Source organism: Myodes glareolus, chromosome 10, assembly GCF_982192425.1.
Source record: "Myodes glareolus chromosome 10, mMyoGla1.1, whole genome shotgun sequence".
NCBI lineage: Eukaryota > Metazoa > Chordata > Mammalia > Rodentia > Cricetidae > Myodes > Myodes glareolus.
In genome coordinates, this window is record NC_142035.1 from 60,282,696 (window position 1) to 60,301,395 (window position 18,700).

Consider the following 18,700-nt stretch of genomic DNA (forward strand, 5'->3'; position numbering starts at 1 on the left):
AAGGGAACTGGTCCTGCAGACAGTAGGGGAAGAGTAGGGTGCTCCCTTTACTGAGTGAAGACAGGAGAAACTCTACCAGGGCAGGGCAAAATGGGGAGTCTGGAGTAAAGGCTAGACATGAGTGAGGCCATGCCTCCTCCTTCTGTCTGTGTGCTGGTGTACCAGTGTGGATAGGTGCACATAGGGGTAGAGACAGGCGTCTTCCTCCATAATGACCGTATCTTTTGAAACAAGGGCTCTCACTCAACCTGGAGCTCACTGGTTCTGCAAGCCTGGCTGAACATCGAACTGGGGGGAACTCCCCTTCTGCTTGTACAGCAAGCTCTTCAGCAACCAAGCCACCTTCCTAGTCCCTCTAGGACTAGAATATAAGGGACAAATGTAAAATGCACGAAGAGATTTTTTAAAGAATTTTATTTTTATTTACTGAGCAAAATTAGAAGTTGTTTAAATACAGAAAAATTGATTAACAAATTAGAGAATGTCAACTGATGTAACACTATGCATCCATTTAAAAATAATTGAAGCAGACTGAGGAGATGGCTCACATGTAAAATACACTGCAACACACAAAGGAAACAAACCCCTAGAGGTCAAATCACGCTAACAGTAGTCAGTTGTTTTCTAAGAGGAATTTGCAAATTTAAAATGCTAAAATTTGGTCCATCACACTTTGTACAAGAGTCTATCTGTTCCTAACCTGCAATACTAGATCAGGTCCTTGTATGTTTTCCTATACCTTCCCTGTAACAATTTGACATACGCAGCCTTTTCCAATGATGTTATTACACTTACACTCAATGTTTCGAACTTATCTTCTCTAACAAAATAGGCCCCGCAAAGGTAGAAAGCATTGCTACCTACAAATATCCTTGTTTCTAGCCAGAGTTTTATGTGACTAGTCTGAAATAAACTAAATACTCCATTTAATTTTTTTTATTTGACAAATGTGAACTAAATCAAATATTCCATCTAAAAATTTTTAACCTTATCTTATTTTGAATTTTGGAGATAGGGTTGTGCCTTGTATCTCTGGCTTAGAACTCCCTATTAGACCAGGCTAGCCTCTAACTTTTGAGTAATTACAGACTTGCACTATTCTGTCCAGCTTCCATATACATTTTTAACAAAAACAATTGTTTCATAGTTTAAGTTTGCATAATTGAATTCAGTAAATAATGTTTTCTTTACATTAGTAATGTTTTCTCATGGTGCTTTAGGAAAACTCACTTTAGTGTGGTATCAGTTTAAGATCCATTTTGGGTTCTGTCATTGCACAAATAAAGCTTAACAACAATTTAATATATGCAGCTTTCGGGCTGGAGAGTTGGCTCGGCAGTTAAGAACATTGACTATTCTTCCAAAAGATCCAGGTTCAAATCCCAGCACCCACATGGCAGCTCACACCTGTCTGTAACGCCAGTTCCAGGGGATCTGACACCATCACACAGACATACATGCAGGAGAAACACCCAATGAACATAAAATAAAAATAAATTTAAAAATATTTTTAAAAAAATATATGCAGCTTTCTGAGTGACCTACGCTCTTACATACAGCATAACCAATAAAGGTCAAATTACTCAGAGTGTTGAATAAGAACATTTAAGACACAACATAAATAAAAAGACAATATGGCAGCTGAGCAACGGCAGCACACACCTTTAACCCCAGCACTCGGGAGGAAGAAGCAGGCAGACCTCTGAGTTCCAGGCCAGCCTGGTCTACAGAATGAGTTCCAGGCCAGCCAGAGCTGTCTCGAAAAACAAACAGACAAAAAGACAATATGGCTAGATGAACAGATTCAAAAGTGAAATATTTCTTGGCAACTTCTAAACATTCAAACTAATTTTACCTCTTCACCTAAAAATACTGATTTTCTAGTAACAATTTTTTTAGCTAGATTATAGGAATCATTTATAAAATAACTGACTAGAAAAATTTTTTCATAAAGCGAAAGAAAGGTGTGGTGTGAGGAATTCTTCAGATACACCTTTTGAACACCCTCACAAAGAAAGAAAAAGCAAAGTAGTTTATTATGTGCTTTGTTGCTCCATATACAAAATTTAGTTCCTGCTGGTAATTTTACAGCTGAACATTTCAATGTAATGGTTGTCTAGACCAGGGCTTCAGATTATCTGTGAGGAAGGAGCCTGTGTGCGCACACGTGCACACGTGTGCATATATATTTGAACATTTCTACTTAGCTGTGAATTGATATTTTTTCACTGCTACTGGGATTTGAACCTGTCACTATGCAGCATTAGAAAAGCGGTTCATCAATAAGGGATTCCCATTCATCTCTTACTGTACTTTGAGAAAGAATCTTACTTCCCTGGGCTGGCCTTGAGTATATTATATTGCCCAGGCAGAGCTTTGCTCTCTGATCCTCCTGCCTCAGCCTCCCAAGTAGTTGGATTATAGGCTTATAATAGGTCTGGGCTTAGGGTATTCGCTGAACATAGAGTTGGAACTGGAGAAAGCAGGCTCAACGGTTAAGAGGATTTGGTCTTCAGAGGACCCAGGTTCGGTTCCCAGTACCAACAGGGAGGCTCACAAATGTTATGAGATGTCCTTCTGTATATATGTTGCTTTTATTGGTTGATGAATAAAGCTGTTTTAGCCAATGGCTTAGCAGAGTAAAGTCAGGTGGGAAATCCGAACAGCTATAGAAAGAGTAGGTGGAGTAAGAGAGATGCTGAAGGAGAAAGATGGCACTGTCTCATGACGATACACAGATAAATATAAATGGGTTATTTTAGGATATAACAGTTAGGTAGGAATACACCTAAGCTGTTGGCCAAGCAGTGTTGTAATTAATATAGTTTCTGTGTGATTATTTAGGTCTGAGCAGCAGAAAAACGAAGCTACCCCTTTATTTCCCTGCCACCCAAGGGATCCAATACCCTCCAAGAACACACTTACATACATGCAGGAAAACACTCATACACATAGAATAAAAATGAATAAAATCTTTTAAACAATAAACATAGAAGTTACTAAAAAGAAATGATGGTGCATTTAGATGTTCTACCAATGATAACATCTGTTTTGTTTTTTCAAGGCTTTTGGCTAGTTTTATAAAACAGGATCTGACAGTGTAGACCGGAATAGCATCAACTTGTGATCCTCCAGGCTCAGACTCCATGCAGAGATTTTATGGATCACCATGCCAAGCTCAAATGGTTACTGGAGTTGCCAATTGTTTACTCCTAAGACCTCTATAGGAAAAATCTCATTTAATATTTTGAATTCAGATGGCACTTACCAATTTGAGCCAGAGGTTGAGAAAGCGGGGGTCACTATAGTAACGCTTCTCTCCATGTAGAGCTTCTATAGCTCGCTCTAGTAACGTTGACATGTTACTCTCCTTTCCCCCTTGAGGATAGTTCTGCTCTGTCCAGCTAATATACCTGGATGGGAGGAGAAAGAAAAATTTTTGAATTGATGTATATTTTTGCTCTAGTTCTAAGTCTCATTCTGAATGGGTTTTTTGCTTTTGTTTTGAGACAGAGACTTATTTAGCCCTGACTGGCCTGTACTCAACTATGACCAGGCTGTGCTCAACTCAAACAGATATGCCCGCCTCTGCCTCCTGAATCCTGAGATTAAAGGCATGTGCCACCACACCTAACCCATTCTGGATTTGCTTATTATTTGTGTGTATGGGTTTTGTCTGCATGTGCCTGTGTACCACATGTGTGCGGTGCAATGAAAGGCCAGAAGAGGGCATCAGATCCCTTGGGACTGGACTTACATAAGGTTGTGAGCTGCCATGTGAGAGCTGGGAAGCCAACTCAAATCCTCTCTGGAAGTGCAGCGGTGCTCTTAACCATTATCTTAACATAGATGAGCCATTGTTCTAGCCCTCTATTCTGAATTTTTCAGCAAAAACTATTTAATATATTCAAAGTATGTATCTTTAGCAGTCCTCAATGACAAATCCTGAGCCTCTATCTCTCAAACTCTCTTGAAGTACTTGCAACAAATGCTGTGGAAAAATGATGGACAGACGCACCTCAAAGCTGTGTCATACTCCAATCTTAAAGCCCTCAGGGAAACTAAGCTGAACTAGTACTACAGCTCTTCTTTCTTGGCTGTGTAAAGTCTTGGGCTCTACACACAGCCCTGCAAAACAAACACCCCAGAAAACCACTGTGGCTGTTCCGGAAGTCTGTCTCGCCAAGACAACACTTTCTGCTCTGTTCACTACTCCACAGCCCTCAGTTTGAGAAACAAGGCCCAAAAGATTCACCTGTGAATGCCTCTGTTGCTCCTTCCACTTACAATACTCACCGGTCCCACACATACAGAGGGTCACTTCCAGAGTAAAAGCGGATTTCAGATTCAAACATCCTGGAATTGAAACAGACCATGTTAGCACACACAGTTGACAGGGCTCATTTCTAATCACCCCTCAAGTGCTTCAAATTGATCTAAACAACTATCCTAGAGGTTAGATTGGGGGTTTAGCTCAGTGGTACAGAGACCCTAGACTCAGTTGCCAGTTCAAAAAACAACAAAACAAAACAGAATCACACCAAATCAGTTATGGAATGCTGTTTGGGCTGGGGAGAGGGCTCAGCAGGTAAGAGTGCTGTCTCAGTCACTTTCTGTCACTGTGGTGAAACACCATGCCAAAGAGAAGGAAGAGTTCATTGGGGGTGTGGTTTACAGTTTCAGATGATTTGGAGTCCACGGCCATCGTGGCAGGAAGTGTGGCAACAGGCCGGCATAGCCTAGAGCGTAGCACAGAGCATAACTGAGGGCTTATGATGTTGACCCACAAGCAGCAGGCGAAGAACGCTAACTGGGCCTGGTGCGGGCTTTTAAAACCTCAAAGCCCACCCCCGGTGATGTTGTTCCTCCAACAAGGACACACCTTCTAAACATTCCCAAATACCTTTTACTAATTGGAGTCTAAGTGTGCACTGCGTGCTCTTGCAGACTACCCAAGTTTCCAAGCACCTGTATCAGGAGTCTCTCAACTATCTACAGCTTTATTTTATGTATTCGAGTGTTTGCCTAGGTACATGTGTGCTACATGTGTGCAGTGCCCAAGGAGGCTAGAAGAGAATATGAAAGAAGTACAGTTGGCTGTGAGCCACCAAGAGGGCTGGGAACCAAATCTGAATCCTCTACAAGAACAGTGCTTTGAATCACCGAGTCATCTCTCCAGTCCCACCCTTCCAAATATAGAATCTTTCAAAAACAAAAAACAAAAAAAACAGAGCACCCAAAAACGATGTATCACAATCACCTTGAACTCCAGGTTATAGGGATCTGAAGTCTCTGGCCTTAGCAGGCACCTGCGCCCACATGTACACAGCCACATATACATATACCTCAATAAAAACTAAAAAAATCTTAAACACATAAAAATAGAAATAATTGCCGGGCGTTGGTGGCACACGCCTTTAATCCCAGCACTTGGGAGGCAGAAGTAGGCCTCTGTGAGTTCGAGGCCAACCTGGTCTACAAGAGCTAGTTCCAGGACAGCCAGGGCTACACAGAGAAACCCTGTCTCAACCCACCCCCCCCAAAAAAGAAAGAATTACTATTCTAAGCCAGGTGTGATGTTGCAGGCCTCCTCTAATTCCAGCATTCATTAATTTAAACAATGATAGTTACTTTGCTGCTTTTAATTTCTTCACCTATAAAATGGCATAATACTACCTATTAGGTTTGTTTATAATTTTAAAGATTTATTTTTAGGAAAATGTGGTACATTTCTACAATGAAGTACTACACAGCAGAAAAAAGTAATGACATCTTGAAATTTGCAGGTAAATGGATGGACCTAGAAAACACCATATTGAGTGAGGTAACCAACTCAGAAAGACAGTTATGATATGTACTCACTCATAAGTGATTTTTAAACATAACACAAGGAAAACCAGCCCACAAATCACAATCCCAGAGAACATAGACAATAATGAGGACCCTAAGAGAGACGTACATGGATCTAATGTACATGAGAAATAGAAAAAGACAAGATCTCCTGAGTAAATTGGGAGAATGGGGACCATGGGAGAGGGTTGAAGGGGAGGGGATAGAAAGGGAGGGGAGCAGAGAAAAGTATAGAGCTCAATAAAATCAATTTAAATAAAGATTTATTTTTAATGGTGTTTCTGTCTGTGTGGGAACAAGCATGTAAGGATAGGAGCCCAAGAGGAAATATACATCATCAGCCTTGGTTAGCAAAGCCTGTTGTTGGGGGGGAGACAGTAAAGGCAGACTCCTAGCCAGGCAGAGCTGAGAACCAGGGACTGCCATGGCTCAGCCTCAACCGCATCTGCATCACCCAGGCTCAGGGACAACACAGAAGAGAGGGTGGGAAGATACTAAGGCACGGAGAATGAAGAAAAGCATCATAAAATATTTCCTGGCCATGACACAACTATCGCACCCACCAGCACACAGCAGCACAAGACGAGAGCACACCCACTGGCCAGTGAGATGCTCAATGGTTTGTAAACACAGTCACTGCCAACTCTAAGGGCAGGAGTTGGTCCCTAGAACTCCTGAGAAGAGAACAGATTCCTGCAAGTTGTCTTCTGACCTCCACACATAAAATAAATAAATAATCCTAAAACACAAAACAAAGTAAAGCCATGATAAGCCCCAGTGACATTCAACCCTGGGTGAGGAAGGGCTCATGAATCCCCACAGGCAGCTAATGGTTGCTGGAGGGTCAAATCATGGTTTTTAGGGGTAGAGTCACTAGGTTACCCAAGATCCAGCACGCCACAATTCATGGAAGCAACCAGCCCTAATTCAACTCAATGGAGCGCTCTCTTTCACACACACACACACACACACACACACACACACACACACACACCCCACAACACAACACAACAAAACAAAGCAGAAACATGAAAACAAGAATGATCTTATTGGGAAGAAAAGGAAGTTCAGCAAGAGTATCAAAACATCAAGTAATAAAAATATACACAATAATTATTATAAAGAAAATGCTAAACTGAGTGTGCCTTTAATCCCAGCATTGGGAGGCAGAGGCAGGCAGATCTCTGAGTTTGAGGCCAGCATGGTCTACAGAGCGAGTTCCATGACAGCCAGGACTACACAAAGAAGTCATCTTGAAAAACAAACAAACAAACAATACTAATAATAAAATAGCCAAATGGCATATGTCTGTATTGTAGCACAATAGACACTGAGACAAAATCCTGTAAATTCAGGGCTAGTCTGGGCTACCACAGTAAGTTCAAGAAAAGCTTAGGATATTTGGTGAAGTCTTGCCTCAGATCAATAGATATACAAACAAAACAGTTTCTGACACAAAATAATATACTCCGAATAAAAAAACCAAAGTATAAAAGTAAAAAAATAAAAGTCAACAATACAAAACAGGCATGGTACTTGCCAAGAACAGGCAGTAGCCTGTCCTCCAAAACTGCTAACAAACAACCTTGACCCGGAGGACGGAGCTCAGGCTAAGCTGACCAGAAGGAACCACAGAGTTTTTTGGGCCTTTTTGGACCTTGGAAAAGCAGAGAAGGGGGTCAGCTTGGCTTTTCTCTGTGGCTTTTTGAATCTACCAGGTTCATACCCTACTTTCTGTCTCCCAAGTTTTTATTAATAATAGAATAATTTGGATAATCATTACATTTTGTTGTTTTTCAAGATGACCAGGCTGGGCTCCAGAAAAGGTTTTAAGAAGTAAAAATAGGGGTAGGAACTAGGAAGCAACTATAATATATCAAAGAAAAGAGGAATTTTTCCAGTAGATCACCGGTCTTTATGGTCCTGGGTTTAAGACACTCTGTGATCTAACAATTCCATTCCAAGGGGGTGGGGTGAGGATGATGTTCACAAAAAGCCTTGTCAAATATCAACACTGTGCTCATTTACAAAGCACAAAAGAACAAACTAAAACGTCCAACAACTGGTGAATATTAGAGTACTTACTCAGCTATAAGAAGGGACAGTCTACTGATATATGCGACATGAAAAGTACTGAAAATTACACTAAATGAAAGATCCATATGAGTCTATGTGGAATATTACTTGCTGTGTTACATTTGTTTATACTGTGGAATATTTGTTTAATGATGCAAAGACGTGTTACGTTCCTTTAGGTTGCATTTGTGTAACTCTGTGAAGCGGTGTTACTTTGCCTAAAACACCTGATAGATTTAATAAAAAGCTGAACAACCAAAAGCAAGGCAGGAGAGAAGAATAGGCTGGCAGGCAAAGAGAATAAATAGGACGAGAAATCTAGGAAGAAAAGATCAAGGAGCAGAGAAGAGGAGAGGAGGACATCGGAGTCAGTCACCCAGCTACACAGCAAGCCACAGAGTAAGAAGAAAGGCATTGGGGAATATTGTTCTCTGGTGTGTTACTTTTGTTTATGCTGCATATGATTAACTGGAAAGCTGTGATTCTTTGCTGATGGTCGGTCCTAATAAAGAGTGAACGGTCAGTAGTGCAATAGGAGGAGAGACAGGCGAGGCTAGCAGGCAGAGAGTAGAAAAGGGGAAAGGAGGGGTGAACAACTAGAGCAGGACATCGAGGGCCAGCTACACAGCAAGCCATGGAGTAAGATAAGAAGAAATGTATACAGAAATAGAGAAAGATAAAAGCCCAGAGGCAAAAGGTAGTTGGGATAATTTAAGAAAAGCTAGCTAAACTGAGCAGTGGTGGTGCACGCCTTTAATCCCAGAACTCGGGAGGCAGAGGCAAGCAGATCTTTGTGAGTTCGAGACCAGCCTGGTCTACAAGAGCTAGTTCCAGGACAGGGTCCAAAGCTACAGAGAAACCCTGTTTTGAAAAAAAAAAAAAAGAAAAAGAAAAGAAAAGCTGGCTAGAAGCAAGTCAAGCTAAGGCCGGGTATTCATAGGAAAGAATAAATCTCCATGTGTGATTACTGAGGAGCTGAGGGGCAGGCCCCCAAAGAGTAAGGAGCCAAAAGAGTAAAACAAACACACACACACACACACACACACACACACACACACACAAAACCCAACTACCATCCTAGTTATAAAAAAATTCTACAATAAACTGGGCATGCTGACTGACACACACCTGCAAGTCCATCACCTGGGAGACTGCAGGAGGTGACCACAAGTTAAAGCCAGCCTAGGCTACAGAGCAAGGCCCCGCCCCAAACAAACAACAAAACTCCAGAGCAGGCAAAGTGGCTTTGACAGACATCTAATCAGCAGGATTAATTAATTAATTAATCTCGGAGGGGAGAGTGAGAGAGTAGAGACTCCTAAGTCAGGCGCTAGGACAAATGCACCGCTTTACTAACACACTTAAAAATCCGAGACTTCCCTCCAACTACGTTATCCTCCGTGGGGATGTCCAGTGTTGTGGGTGGCTCAATGGTAAAATGTGTGCTCGGTACTCAGAGGCCCTGGAGCCATCCCAGGGGGCTCAGGGGTTAAGAAAGCATGCTGGCTGTTCTTGCAGAGCAGCGTGTAGCCGTGCTGGGTAGCTCACAGCAGCCTACAGCTCCAGCTCGCAGGGATCAAAGCCCTTTCTGACCTCCCTGGGAAATTATACTCACACATATACACATAATTGAAAACAAAAGAAAAAATAATTGAAAATATTTTTTTTTAACAAAAAGGGAATCAGAGAGCAATGAATAAGTCCTTCAGAAGAGTTTTTGTAGCATTAACCAAAATGGGGAAGTAGAAAAAGGAGGGTCGTTTGGGGGTGAAGACATTTGTTATCTGACAATAGAATTACATCCAGATAAACCTGTCACAGTTGAAAATAGCCTAAGTAGCCTGGGAGTTGTGGTGCATGCCTTTAATCCCAGCACTTTACAGAACTCTGTAAATTTGAGGCCAGCCTGGTCTACAGAGTGAGTTCCCAGGACAGCCAGGGCTACATAGAAAAATCCTGTCTCAATCAATCAATCAATCATTATGTGATAATCTTTTTGTACACTGTGAAGATATGCCTTTGCCAAGGTGCCTTCTTAATGGTTTAATAAAAAGCCAAACAGCAGGAGGTACAAGCGGGACAGCCAGACACAGGACACTAGGAAAAAGAAAGATGGAGTAACCAGGAGATGCAAAAGAAGCAAGACAAGACAAGAGGTAAAGCTACAAGTCATGCAGACTAAGAGAAATGTTTGTATGAGCTCGTTAGAAACAAGCCTAAGCTATGGCCGAGCTTTTACAATAATAATAAGTCTCTGTCATTATTGAGGAACCGGCGGTCCCGATGAAAAAGCCCAACCAAAAACAAACAAACAATAAATAAAACTCAAAGGAAAAGAAAAAAAAATACCCTTGGTAAAAGTGCATTAAATACATTTATCCTGCCAGACACAAGTTAGCAACACGGCTCAGTCTCTCAGAGATTCAGGGTAGCACCCCTCTCTGTGACCGCCTAGCATTTCAGAGCAATCCTATTGTATATCCCTCCTCCTTGAAAAGATCAAAATTCAAAGTATGCTTTCTACCGAATGAGTATCATTTCCACAGCCACATAAAACCATAAGCTGAACCTTCTCAAGCTTGGGATTATATCTACACATGATTCGGGAATAGACATTGAGAAGGCAAGCGCTGTCAATGGTAGCTGGGAAACACAGCTGAGGGCAGAGACTGGGACGAAACACATCAGGGAGCCAGCACCAGCCAGACAGTAGAGAAGTAAGGACAAGATCAAGTTGCAGGCGCCAGAAACAAATAAAATACCACTGAGCAAATGATGTAATCCTAGCACTCGTTAGTCAGAGGCAGACAGATCTCTGTGAGTTCAAAGTTACTACATACAGAGTAATCCTGTCTCAAAAAAACAAACCAAAACAAAAAACCCAAAACGAGAACAGAATACTATGTCTCTAGAGCATAATCATAAAAACACAGTTTCCAAAGACCTAAAGCAATGAATATGGTTACACAATACATTTTAACCTGGAATAAACACCATCTCATGCAATTAAAAAGCTTGCAATCGCCGGGTGGTGGTGGCGCATGCCTTTAATCCCAGCACTTGGGAGGCAGAGGCAGGCATCTCTGTGAGTTCAAAGCTAGCCTGGTCTACAGAGTAGGTTCCAGGACAGCCAGTGCTACAAAGAGACCCTGTCTCTAAAACCTAAATAAATAAATCTTAAAATAAAAAAGTTTGCAATCAGAGTCTCCCTTAGGGCCTTCTACAGTTTCACAGGAACGCTCCCTACACAGCTGAGACCAACAAGTTGGACCCAAACCGCTCACTACGCGCTATGCTACCACAAACCATGCTACCACTACTTACCGCTTCTGCTGCTGAAGAGTCCTGTTGCAGGCCGACTCCTGCTGTGCCAGAGCCCCCTGAAGTGTGGACATGATCCGGCCGTGCCGCAAGGGTTGCACGTTTTCTTTACTCAGCTCCCACTCATCTCCCTCCAGGCACATGGCTTCACTGTGAACAAGGAACAGAAGTAGCCCTGAGACCAACACTGTTACAGTACTAGACTGTCACCATCTTTGGACAGGTGAGCTTTTGTGACCTTCAGGTGGACACAGGGAGCTGGAACACTGGTAGCATTAACATGCTCTTCAGCTTCTGAGCCTACTACCTGGTTTCCAAGTTTATACCTAATGGAAGCAAGAACGTGGCGAAGATGCTGTTGATAATATTATATGAATAAAGTTAAAGTCAGAAAAAATAATTTGTAAAATCATCATGAATTTAGCAAAGTAAACTTTTTTTTAAGCTAGAAGTTTTGTGTCTAACAAAATTATTGTTAGACTAATATGTCATGTTTTAACTTTCAATTTAAAACAGAAATAAATCGGGCGGTGGTGGCACATGCCTTTAATCCCAGCATTCGGGAGGCAGAGGCGGCGGATCTCTGTGAGTTTGAGGCCAGCCTGGTCTACAGAGTTCCAGGGCAGTCAGGATTATACAAAGAAACCCTGTTTCAAAAAAACCAAAAATAAGTAAACAAACAAACAAAACAGAGAAATAGAAGCCAGGCATGGTGGCCCAAGCCTTTAGTTCCAGCACTTAGGAGGCTAACTAGGGCTGCGCAGTGTGTAGTGAAACCCTGTCTTAAAAAAAAAGAAAAGAAAAAAAATCCAGAAATCTACCACTTCTCAAGATATCCACTGTTTTCAATCTTGCTCAGCAACCCCTTTCTCTAGGTTTTCACAGGTTTGTGGGTCTCCACCTTTTTCTGTTTTTTCTGTTTCTGCTATCAACATTGCAAACCAATAAATAAATCCCACTTAAGTGGAAGTCAGATCATTGTTTTGCTAAAAACTCTCCTTGTGATTTTTCCATTACAATCAAAATGGAAAGCCCAGCCATTACTGGGGACAGTGTTCTGGGGACAATGACCATGCCAGCAGCTGCTTCCCTTCCTAAATTACTATAATATATGTACATGACTAGCTTTTAAAAAAATGGCACCGGGCGGTGGTGGTGCATGACAGCTGCAGAGAAACCCTGTCTCAAAAAAACCAAAAAATAAAAAATAAATAAATAAAACAGAAATAAATTGGGCGGTGGTGGCGCACGCCTTTAATTCCAGCACTTGGGAGGCAGAGGCAGGTGGAGCTCTATGAGTTCGAGGCCAGCCTGGTCTACAAGAGCTAGTTCCAGGACAGACACCAAAGCTACAGAAAAAGCCTGTCTTGAAAAAAAGGCTTATTTATTTACGTGTGTGTGTGTGTGTGTGTGTGTGTGTGTGTGCACCACAGCAAGTATATGGAGGTCAAAGTACAACTTTCCAGAGTTGGTTCTCTCCTTCTACCATTTGTGGACCAAACTGAGAGCCTGAGGTCCTCAGTCTTGGTAGCTAGCAATCAATCTATCTCCAAAGCTGTGTCCATGACTAGTTCTGGTTTTGACCCAAATACCTTCTCTTTAGTGAGGAGTGTGTTCAAATCTTTTTTCCCCTATCAGTGCTAGAGAACAAATCCAAGGCTTTGTGTATCTTGGACAAGTAAGTGCCCTACCCAAGTTACATCCTCAGATCCAAACCTTTCTTTCTGTAGCGGCACCAAGCCCATCTCCAAGGCTACCTGCCATCTCTGGCTTTACACTTTTTAATACTGATTGCTATCTGGTTTTTCTGATTTTAAATCTGTCTTAGTCATTGTTTCCCCCAGTCCTCCCCAGAACTTAAGCTTCACAAGGGTTGGAATTTTGTTTTTTATTGTCCACTTTCAGTGTTCATGAGGTGATCAATAAATTCTGTTGCATGAATAACAGCTTCTGACATAGAAATGCCCCAGCTATGGTGAATTCCATAATTGAAATGCATATTAAGTTTTAACCTAGAAAAACTGTTCTATAATTTTATACATGAGGAAAAATAGCAAATGTTCTGCTTTTTAGATCTCTTTGTTACTGGCATAACGAAACACCTATTAGTTGAAAGCAGTTACTTTATAAGTAATTTGAATTCTCCCAGAACTCCAGCAAACTGCATTAGTATCTCAAGACCCCCACAGAACGCATGTTCAAAGTCAAGTAGCAGACTCAGATCTCAAAGCAAATTCCAAGCTCTCCAAGTGTTGTCTCGCGGCTGGAAGCTGGGCTCCACGCCATCAGGAAGGGGTCTCGGGAGAGCCTGCTCTTCCCCGACCTCTGCGATCCTGCCCTCGCCCACTGAGCACCCAGCTGCAGCAGATTTGGCCCCGGGCCTCACCTCGCAGCAAGCTCTTCCTTCCTTGCCGCCGCCATCCTGCATTCCCGGTTCTTGCTCTCACCAGTCCGCAGACCTTTTCCCCCCGGATGCCGACAGTCTGACGCTCCTACCTCAACCTTCAGCTGGCCCTGGAGTAGTGGTGACCGTCTCCCCGTGCTCCTAGACTGAATGAAACACGCACTTCCCAACTCCTTCCCAAAGCCTCCACCTCACGCCCCATCAAGCCTAAGCCGCCAAGTTTCAAATTTAACGGTCCCTCACTGTAGACGTAACCACGCTCCGCGCTCCCCCCCCCTTCCAAAGCATTCTGGGGATTGTAGTTTATCCCGTGTCTAAACGCGCGCTGCGCTGTGCATAATGGGAGTTGTAGTTCCTGGGTTGAGGTACTAGTCTCAATGGCTTTTCAGGCGCTGCAGTAGGCTCGGACACTAAGAATTCTCTTCAGATTCGCTCTGAGTTTCTTCTCTAAGACCAGTATTCGAATCCAGCGAGGGACACCTTAAGAACAAAGGTTTCTTTAATGTTTTGAGTGTTATGTCTTTGAGCACGTGTCTGACCCAGTTCTTCTGGGTTGCTCAGACCAAGTAATTGTGCTCCCCCAGGTCTTGCTGTCTGCCCTAGATCTCACACCTGTCCAGGGATCTTCAGGCCACTCTCACCCAACTGTTTCCCGTCGAACCCCTGAATTTTAAAAAGTTAGACCCTAGTTCCCATTTTATCTCTTTTACCGGTACTGGTCTAGCGCTGCCTCCCCCTCTTCCCCAGCAAAACCTTTCACCTCTACGACTTCCTAACTTTGACCAGATTCTTTTAAACTATCTTGGAAGTGTCCCATTCATTCTTTCATTCAGGGTAGCCGTATGTCCTGTAAACTATAATATAACACAGAATACAACAAGGCTAAGCCCTTGCTTGCTTCCCTGAGGCTAAAGGTCAGACTTGGTGGTACAAGCCTATATCTCAGCTTCTCAGGTGATTGAGATACAAGGATCAGGCACTCAAGACCATTCAAGGAAGACCTTATTTCAAAAATAAAAAGTTGGGGGTTTTCATTTGTTTGTTTTGTTTTTAAGGGTGGTGAGCTAAGAGCAGGTCTGTGGCTCAGCGGAGAGCACTTGCTAAGCTTGTATCAAAGTCCTGAGTCTAATCCCCAGGACGACACACACAAGAGGGAAAAGAGTAAGAAGTCAGGCCGTGGTGCTGCACGCCTTTAATTCCAGCACTCGGGAGGCAGAGGCAAGCGGATCTCAGTGAATTCGAGGCCAGTTTGGTCTACAAAGCGAGTCACTGGCTTTTTTTTTTGGCCAGTTTTCTAGAAGCTTCACTGGCATTCCCCTGGTTCAGGTTTCCCTTTTTTCATCCTCAAAGCCAGGGATCTAGCATCTCCCTGGCTAGGCTTCATCATTACATGCCTTTCTGATCATAGTCAAGGAATTCTTTCTGTTTTTAAAGGCTTTGGCTAGATAGGGCTCACCTAGACAATTCAGTATAACCCAGTCCTGAGCCCTAGTCACATCTGCCAGGTTCCTTTGGCAATAGAAAGTGACATAGTCACAGGAACGATTTGAAGGGCCATTTTCCTACCTACCTTGGGATGAAAAAATACATTGGCATCTCTAAAATCATTTATTCATAAAGAAACTTTTCCATGTTCTTCTTTCCGGACAGATTTGGGGGATATGTTACTTAATATGTTGCCCTCTCTAAGGCTTTTTATATTCAAACAGGGAGACTTTGTTATTTGTTTTTGTTGTTGTTTTATCGAGACAGGGTTTCTCTGTGTACCCTTGGTTGTCTTAGAACTAATTCTGTAGACCAGGCTGGCCTCTATCTCACAAAGATCTGCCTGCTTCCGCCTCCTGAGTGATGGGATTAAAAGCGTGTGCCACCACCGCCCCACTAACTAACAGAGTTTTGAGAAGAAAATTTATAGAGGAATACATTTTACTGATGGGGCCAGGCATGATGGTGTTCACCGTTAGTCTTAGTATCTGGAGAGCAGAGGCAGGTAGAGTTTTGTGAGTTCGAGACCAGCCTGGTCTACATAGAGAATTCCAGCCTGCATAGTGAAACTCCATTTCTAAACAAGTGAATGAATGAATGAATGAATAATAAATAAATAATAAAATTTAACTGGTGGATTTCAGACAGACCGGCAACCTTTAGAAGTCTGGGATTGTTCTAGCAAGCTTCTCCATTTCTTGCAATACTCTCATCAAACTCATATCTTCCCGCATGAGTGAGTCTTCAATGGACTTAGTGGTTATATCTGGTCTCCTGTGCAGTGTGGTGAGAGAGAGAGAGAGAGAGAGAGAGAGAGAGAGAGAGAGAGAGTGTGTTCTTAACTATGCAATGTCAGATTGTCCCAGTTTTGCCTTGCCTTCCTGGGTTGTCCAAAAATTTGTGCATGGCAAATAGTCCAAAGATGAGTGTTGTGGAGTATCACAAGATGTGTTGCATTTGTTTGTACTGTGGAACATTTGTTTAATGATGCAAAGATGTGTTGCATTCTTTTATGTTGCGTTTGTTTCACTCTGTGAAGCTGTGTCACTTTGTGGTCTGAAACCCCTGATTGGCCTACTAAAGAGCTGAAAGACTGATAGCTGGACTGAGAAAGGAGAGGTGGGGCTGGTAGGCAGAGAGCATAAATAAAAGGAGAAAAAGGATAAAGGAAGAAGGAGCTAGAAAAGGAGGAGAGGAGGATGCTAGGACACGACCACCCAGCCAGACATGGAAAGAAGGAATGAGAAGAAAAGGTATACAGAAATAGAGACAGGTGAAATCCCAGAGGCAAAAGATAGGCAGAATTATTTAAGTTAAGAAAAGCTGGCTAGAAACAAGCCAAGCTAAGGCTGGGCATTCATAAGTCTCCATGTGTGATTTATTGGGGAGCTGGGTGGCAGGTCCCCCAAAACAGCAAAAGAGTAAAAAACAACAACTACAGATGGGAACCTTGGGGTCCCAGGGCACCCATGGTTTGACTTTTTATTGTGCAATCGCACGAGAAGAGTCTCTCTCTGGGGTAGGAGTAAGGTCAAGAGGAACAGATTCAAGGGTAGAGAGAAAATGTTCAAGATCAGAGAATGCTACAGCTGGGAAAGCAGTATCACCCTGGAGCCTCTCTCCTCTGTCACTAGATCAGCCAGTCAGCCCGCAGGAACTTACTGGCTTTAGGTGTCCTGAAGTGGGGGAACCAATAAGACAGAGGTAAAATGAGCCAACCAACGTGTTGCCAAGACAAAGGGAGTAGAGGGTGAAAAGGCCTATAGGTCCTGAATTGAGGGCTGCTCGCTGCTGCCCGGCTACTCCTCTGTAGTAGCTGTTGCTGACAGGGTACTAGGGAACTCTCCAGAAAAATCTGGGGTTTTCTTCTCTTCAGTGGAAACTCCTTTCTGGGCTATACTTCTGCTTTTATGCAGAAGTACCCTACTTTCATGATCATCTCAAAAACATTGGAAATCGCTTGACCCCAAATTTCCACTGATACATGCAATGCATATCTGTGCAGAATGGGGAGGTACCAGTTTTCAACTCTCAGACATCTGACAGAAAAGGTCAACAGATTACAGGCTGAGAACATACCAAGTCAGAGGGCAGGGTTGTAAAGAGACAACCGCCTTTTATCTGAGCACTTGGGAAGGGCAAGTGGGAGGACCAGATGTCGAAGGTTATCCTCAGATACATAGTGAGTTCCAGGCTAGCCTGAGCTACAAATGACCCTTTATGGAACAAACAAAACAGCCCCCCTCCCCACTAAAGCTGAAAAAGAAACAAGACAAGATGCAGAGCTAAATAAGTTAGGGAACTAGCAGGAAATACAGTATTTAAGTTGTTGCACCATCGCATCAGCCCAGCCACTTTTGTACTCTTAGCAGATCTTGGAGAATCTTAGGAGTTCGCCAGTACCCCAGCTCTCCTGTACATGCCTGTCATTTCTCTAGGGTCTGTTCTTCTTCTCATTCCCTTAACACCCTGAGTCAGGGTTCCAGGACTAAGGCAAGAGGGATGCAGTTGCAAGCTCCAGACCAACCTGGGTTACATAATGAGACCATGTCTCAAAATACCAGGGGCTGTGGATGTAATTTAGGGATAGAATGCTTGCCCAGCATATGAAAGGGCCTGGGTTCCATCCCTAACACTGCAAATCCATCAAAAGAAAGATGCTTTGTTTCCCTAACTTACCTGAAGCACTGTGTACCAGACCTGACTTTGGACCCAAAGGTCTCATGGAAGAACCAACGGGGTGTTCCTGAGGCTCCATACCCGAGGACTCCTACCATACTGCTCAGTCTTACAGGACAGTGGAACCCCTAGGAGAATGGATCTAGCCAAGCTTTCTCTGCTTTTCTGCCAGGCAGGCTTTCTTGGTTCAGCTTTTTCAGACACTGCCTCCCGAGGCTGAACAAAACTTGCTTCTCACATTGCTGACCATCTGTGACCCTCATTGCTTTTCTAGGGGAAAGGTCAGAGGTCCCATACCATTACAAACAACATAGGCTGAATGTAGGGATTAAACTGATTCAGAGGATTGAGAAGATAAGCTAATTTGACCCGGGTTCCCAAAAGCGCCCTGTCTGCCTGCCCACCCCCCGTTGGAGGGTAGGTCCCAGATGGAATTGAATTGTCCAACATTGAACTTTTATTGAAATAACATGGGGAGATTGAGGACCATTGGAGACGCTGAATCCAGAGCACTTGAAGGGCAGTTTGGGAGATCCCTGGCCCACTATGCCTGTGATCCTGCACAGAAGATGACCCAATCTCCAAAGCCAGCAGAACCACGGCCGTTTCCCTTCTCCATGGTTTAGGTTGCTTCTGGATCATTTCATTGCCTTTCCTTCTGCACAGTCTCCAAGCCAGAGTAAGTAACACTCTTCCCCTAACAGCGCAAGACACAGGGAGGAGCACAGACCTCCCTGAACCAAGCTGGGTCTCTTTCTGGCTTCCTATCCAGGTTTTGGCTTTGGCCTCTGTATCAGTTACTTTTCGGCAGCTGTGATAAAACACCATGGCCCCAGGCAATTTATAGAAGAGTTTATTTTGGCCTGTGTTTCCAGAAGGAGTGGC

At 43.2% G+C, this 18,700-nt stretch overlaps 1 protein-coding gene across 2 annotated transcripts in view; it reads right to left on the bottom strand.

Moving 5' to 3' along the window:
• Window positions 1-13,890, bottom strand: part of Bub1b (BUB1 mitotic checkpoint serine/threonine kinase B) — a 49,882-nt gene extending 35,992 nt beyond the window's left edge. For both annotated transcript variants that reach the window (XM_048459601.3, XM_048459600.3), the window contains exons 1-4: window positions 13,634-13,890; window positions 11,251-11,397; window positions 4,297-4,356; window positions 3,269-3,413 (exon numbers count right to left, since the gene is read on the bottom strand). In XM_048459601.3, coding sequence (XP_048315558.3) covers window positions 3,269-3,413; window positions 4,297-4,356; window positions 11,251-11,397; window positions 13,634-13,668 — 387 coding nt within the window. In that variant the 5' untranslated portion in view covers window positions 13,669-13,890. The remainder of the gene's footprint in view (window positions 1-3,268; window positions 3,414-4,296; window positions 4,357-11,250; window positions 11,398-13,633) is intronic.
• Window positions 13,891-18,700: the final 4,810 nt, after the last annotated feature.